Source organism: Typopeltis vanoorti, chromosome 16 (genome assembly GCF_054136105.1).
Source record: "Typopeltis vanoorti isolate ZY-2024b chromosome 16, IOZ_Tvanoo_1.0, whole genome shotgun sequence".
In the NCBI taxonomy this organism is placed as follows: Eukaryota; Metazoa; Arthropoda; class Arachnida; order Uropygi; family Thelyphonidae; genus Typopeltis; species Typopeltis vanoorti.
The window spans coordinates 9,019,767-9,026,255 of record NC_143564.1 but is presented as its reverse complement, the minus strand read 5'-3'; the positions used below and the strand labels follow the sequence as shown (position 1 = coordinate 9,026,255).

General features: G+C 36.3%; 1 protein-coding gene across 1 annotated transcript; it reads left to right on the top strand.

The window, feature by feature from the left end:
* The first annotated feature begins 4,273 nt into the window (after window positions 1-4,273).
* Window positions 4,274-4,858, top strand: LOC150097841 (protein ZBED8-like). Its single transcript, XM_090406606.1, has one exon. The coding sequence runs from the start codon at window positions 4,274-4,276 to the stop codon at window positions 4,856-4,858; it is 585 nt and encodes a 194-aa protein (XP_090262732.1).
* The last annotated feature ends 1,631 nt before the right edge of the window (window positions 4,859-6,489 follow it).

Below are 6,489 nucleotides of genomic sequence, written 5' to 3'. Positions count from 1 at the left end.
AGAAAGCCCTCAACACACCTCCTACAAGCATCTCACAAAAGCAAGATTTCAAGAATGCAATCACGCTACCATACATCAAGAATATTACAGACTAAATGGCCAAATTACTAACCAAACATAACATTAAAGTTCTACTACTGGAAAAAAATTCAAGATTTCTACATCCCCAAAACCTCCACATCACTCTTTTAAAAAACCGGGTGTATATAAAATTCATTATTCCTCTGGCACCTGCTAAGTAGGCCAGGCGGGAAGATCAGGAGAATTCGTATGAGCGAACACCAAAAAGACGTGCAAAAATGAAGAGTACACAAATCAGGCCTATCATCCCACACAACTTCCCCTGCCCATAATATACTTTGGCATAAAACAAACATGTCTTATTTCGAAAAAACTGTTTCACTGGGAAATTTAAAGTAGGTGCTAATATGCTTAGACCTCCAACGCAACAAAAACCAGGGCCTAATTCTACACCAAGTTTGTTCAACATTGATAAAAAAAATACCTAAGTCAGACCTCGGACAGTGTGAACGTGACAACATCCAGGATTGTTCAAACGTAACATGCACAAATTCTGCATTCGGATTTTTAATTCAAGTTGGCACTTTGTATGGATATATATTGCTGCAGAAATGTGAAAGATAACCTTTTATCAAAGCATTGAAATTACGGAAGAAAAGATTTAGTGAAAAGAATATCGTTGAACCAGCATATGTTGAATGTACACTGAATGCACAAAAATAATTGTCTCGAAAAATTACTTAACATTTTAATGAGAATGCCAGCAATAGTTTCCACGTTGCTTATAAAATTCAACGAAGATTACGTTTAAGAAGACAATACCACAGAACAATGGATCCCGCAGATAAGCAGTCCGTTAACAGAGCAGCAAACCATGTTCGGTATGTTCTAAAGGTCCACGGAAATCAACTTTGGAATAACAAAATACATCACCTAAACACAGAGGAGAATTGTGGAGAATGATCAGATGACTTCGTTCGAAGAGTTACACACTTCCTCCAATTCAAAGTGAATATAGAGTCACCTACAATGATGAGGAAAATGCCACAGTATTTGCAGACAACTTAGAAAGACAATGCAACTCCAATTATACCAATATAGATATTAATTTCATAAGAAAAATCCACACAGAAGTGTGTAAAATTACTCAAAACGTTTCATCCCAATCTAACAACAAACCCGTGTCACCAACAGAAATATATGAGAAAATATGAAAACTAAACAAGAAAAAGGCTAAGGGTGCGGATGGAATAACGATCATGGCGCTCAGACAACTCCCGTGTGAAGGGATTATGGATCTGATCGTCACCACTAATGCGATCATTCGGGTAAATTCTTTTCCAGAGAGATGGAAGATTGCGAATGTCTTCCTAATTCCAAAAGCAGGGAAAAATACACAATTTTCTCAAAATTATAGAACTGTCAGCCTTCTAACATGTGTAGGCAAGAGAGCCGAACCCACTATAATAACACGTAATCAAGGTTCAATTCGGCTTTAGGAAATATCACTCCACAACGCTTCAAATTTAAAGAGTTGTTGAATACATCACACAAGTATTCGAATGGCACCGACATTCTGGCAAAGTCTTCCTGGATATAACAAGCATTTGATAGTATATGGCATTATGGTCTAATTTTTAAACTACACCAAGTTGGAATCTCATTACCAATAGTTCTACTTATCAAATGATATCTGAATAACAGAAAATTTAAAATAAAATTCAACAATGGAATCAGATCCACAGAGAGGAGAGTTACTACTCAAGTCCCCCAAGTTTCTCTGCTGTTTCCCCAACTCTTCTCCATATACATGTCAGATCTTCCCAAGTTGTCTCCATCCATCACCACTCTCTATGCCAGATCCCTCCGTCCACATCCACCCTCAAACAAGTCACAGAGATCTGTCCACGAATTTAAGAACTGGTACAAAAAATGGCGTATCGCAATCAACCCAGGAAAAATCCCTGCAGTACTTTTCGCCAGACGTAAAGCAGAACTGAAAAGAAGCATACAAATATTTGGAAAAGTCATCCCTTGGCACAACTCTACAAAGTATCTAGGTGTTCATCTGGATAGGTGTCTTAATTGGAAGACCCACATAAATAATATCTCCTACAAAACAAGTTAGTCAATTGCAGAGCTATATCCACTGTTGAATAAGAACAGCTTCCTACACATAAACAACAAAAGTCTGCTCAGCACAAATGCCCAAGGATGGCATTTAATTCCCCTTGATTCATCAGAAACCTGCAGTTACACCAAGAAGCCAACCTTCCAGATATCAAGACCTACATGAAAGGCATTGCAGAATAATTCTTCACAATCACAGATAATTAAGTCAACTAATCAACTAATTCGACAGGCAGCGGAATACAAACCCTCAGACCATTACAAATATAAAAAACCTAAATCTGCCATCCAAAGAGAAACGTAATACAGCTTACAATGCTCAGAATGAGCGCGTAAATTACCCACAATAAACCCCTCACACACAAGCTAAAATCAGATGAAGAGATGAAAAGTCAAAGACTTGGTCCATCTCCCAAAGAAGTTGCAAGTTCCAAATTCCAAACCGCGCCATCTATATAAAGCAAAAGTGTTTAAAACTTCAGCTTTTTCTTGAGCTTCTATTCGTTCACCACATATTTGTAAATGATATGCGCGAATTGTCAACAAGTTTCACCAGCTATTCTGTCTAGCTTCTTCAGGACAAGTAGAACGGTCCAAACTAAAGTTTACTACTAGTAAAAAAAGAAGAATGGAGTATCACAGTCAAATAAATTAAAACTGACGAGTAATATCATAAGCATGGAACGTGGTTTATCATTATTATGTTTATTAGTAGTAGTATTTCGTAGCACCTACAGGGAATCCAAAGACTCATCGAGGGAAGGCATCCACCACAACACTTTTTGTCTATACCACTTCCATCCGTCACCATAATCTATACCAGCGCCATTTACTTTCCACCACCACCACTAGTATTTTTGTCAGAAAAAAATCTGCTACCTCCGTATGAGGTATCAATCATTGTTTATTGAGCTCGTTATACAGTTTTTAGCAACATAAAATTCTGGTAAGCTGAGTTAACTTATTAAGATTTTCCAGATCTCTTTCAGAATAATTCCTTGATTTCTGTTTAGATTTTTTCCAGAGAGTTGTACAATCGTGGCTTCTTTGATGTTTCTACATCGAAAATCTTCTGTTATATAAGGCATGGAGCTGTTAACCCAGCAGCAACCTCCTGTCTCGCAATACACATCGTCTATAGTCATCCCTTATGCAGGGTCAGTGTCAACAAAAATAGCTAAACACTTATGTCTTTCAACGTCAGAGTTGCTCTCAAATTAATCCACAGGAACATCGGGAATGGTATGGTACACACTCCAACTGCTTCATTTCGACATGCTCACAGTAAACACGTTTTTGATATAAACATAAGCTAGCTAAATTACGTTTGCCGATTTCACTTTTGCTGACTAAATTTTAATCTAATCGTAAGTAGCTAATATAGCCTATTCTAAAGATGAACGGATAGATCAAGACATAAAAATATTATTTATTTTTTAGCTTATTTTTAAAATCAAAGGTTAGATTAGGATTTATATACAAAAAATATTATTTTTGCAGACTCAAGAAATGACCACGCCAAAGAAACGTTGTTACGAAGATTCATATGTGCAATATGGTTTTACTTTTGTGCTTGAAAAAAGTAAGAGTGCAAAAGCCGCAGTGCTTCATTTGCTCCAATATATTCAGCAATGGCAGTATGAAGCCATAAATGAGGACTCTGTCACGTTAGAGTCAGAGTCCTCATTTAGAATAAAACGAGTACGAGTTGGTAAGAATATCACACTTCATGACAATGGATTTATTACCCAGAAGAAGCCAGCACTGGAGGAGAGTTTACGATCGAATTGAGGGTCGCCAAAGAAAAGAAACCACATACAATTGCTGAGACATTAGTCAAGAATCCGTGTGCTACGGACATGGTTGAGTTGATGTGTGGTAAAGAAGCAAAAGAGAAAATTGCACAAATACCATTAATCAAATAATACACTTTGTGATCGGATTAGAAAATATCAGAAGACATACGTGTACAGGTTGCGGACGAAATTAAGAAAAGTACGGCAAGAATTAGTTTACAGTTGGATGAATCAACTGATGTCTCTAACTGCGCACAGGTTCTTGTTTTTATAGATATAACATCAGAATGAAATAAAAGAGGAATTTCTTTTTTGTAAACCCCTTGATGGAAACAACAAAGGCAGTGGACATTATAAATTTGGTGAATGATTTTTTTCATTCAAATGGCCTTTCATATGAATTAGTAGAATCTAATTGTACCGACGGTTCTCCCGCTATATCGGGGAAAAAATCAGGTTTCACCGCTTTAGTTAAAGAAATCAACCCAAATATTTTTACAAGCTATTGCATCATTCACCGGTATGCTTTACTATCTAAAACACTTCCACATATGTTGAAAGCTGTTCTGAATGTTGTTGTTCAAGTTGTGAATTTTATCAAAGCAAAAACATGGAATCACCGAGTGTTTAAATCTTTGTGTGGAGAGGATGGAGCAGATCATATCGTACTGCTGCTTCATAAAGAAATATGGTTATCCAGAGGAAATATTTTAGGAAAGGTTTTTGAACTTAAAAATTTCATTGACATTTTTTTAGTTGAAAAAGAATCTGCTTTTGCTTCATATTTCAAAGATCCAAAGTTTGAGATTTCTCTGGCTTATCGTTCTGATGTATTTGGAATTCTTAATTCTGTGAACATTTCACTGGAAGGTACAGATCTCCTTCTCGGGAAGGCTGAAGAAAAGATATAATCGTTTAAAGAAAAATTGACTCTCTGGGAAAGAAGGGTAGAGTTAGGTAACTCTTCCAATTTCAAATCTCTCGATGAAATCGCTTCGGATCAGGCAAATGAACTAAAACAGGACCTTCTTGATAGCATTTTATTGCATTTAAAAACTTTGAAAGAGAGACTTGCAAGAATAATTTCTCCTGACCAAATGAATGAAGTCTGGATATGTAAGTTTTCATATTCATTTAAAAAAACCAATGACAACGACCGAGTGGAAGACAAGCGAATCGATCTCCATAATAACAAGAAACTCCGAATTGAATTCCAACCAATGAAGTTACAATATTTGAGGTGTACACGTGGAGAAGTATATCCCATTAACACCAAAATGTGCTTATATGGCTATAGTTCCATTTATAACAACTTATCTATGTGAATCAGGATTCTCAATTCTGTTTTCAAGCAAGTCCAAAACAAGAAACAAACTGGAGTCTGAACATGATATGCGGGTATTTATTTCAAAAACTGTACCAAGAATAAAACTGTTGGTGGATAAGAAACAGAATTAAGGGTCTCACTAGTCGATTTTACTGCAGTTTAGTAAAGATTTTACAATTTTATGATAATGTAATTGATTTATTTACTGAATTGCTGTTTATTTCTTATATTCTTTGAATCTCTATGGCAAACTTAAGAATATATTTCTTATTATAATGAACAGGGAGTACCGGATAATTACCTAAAAGCCAAGGGGGTACGGGGACCAAAAAGGTTGGGAACCCCTGGATTACACGCTTGTTGATTCTGTCCAAATTGCATTTATTTGCGATACCACAACGCTGATACGGGCTTTATACAACAAATAATGGTCTTTCAGTGCAAGACCGATCTGACCAATTTACAGTTTCATCAAAACGTCGTATTAGACTGCAGTCTGGCAGGAATGATAGAAAATCGAACGTTCTTTATTCTTTTCTGCGTTCGAAACTTTCGTAAGGTTTCCGGTGCCGTTTCCCCGTTTACCGAAAACAACTTCACTAACAATGTGTTACCCACCAAAGTGAACATCACAGGGACAAACTTTTCACAAAAACAATTCGTTCACCCCAACGACTGGGAATTCGCACGCGTTCATTAGGAGCTGCCAGCGTACACCCTGCGTTTTATAGAACTCTCATTTGCAGGCATCTCACTTACGAAGCATGTGGTAAAATGCCCGTTATTGCTGAATATCTGAACTAAAATATTTTTCACTGCCAAAAAGGAAAAAAAATCCTCCTTGCAATTCATTTTAATATACCAATTTTTGTGATTTTTATTAATTATTGCAATATTTAGAAATTTATGGGACACCTTTATAGTTAAGAAATTAAATTGGGTTTTAAATTTTGTAGTTTTATCTAGCAGCAAATAACTTTTACATTTTTTTTTTTTTTGGAGATAGAATGGAATGGAAACAGAAACAACATTACAATCACACGTTGCAGAAAACGTATTTTAAGTTATGCATACCGTCCAGTTTATCAAATTAGGCTAAATCTCTCCTTGTAGGTAATTTTTCAGCTGATTAATCACCAGAGGTATGTCAAGATTTGAGAAACTAGTCAGCTCTGCTGTTTTTAAAATCCTGGCTCCAAACAGACCCGCATCCAC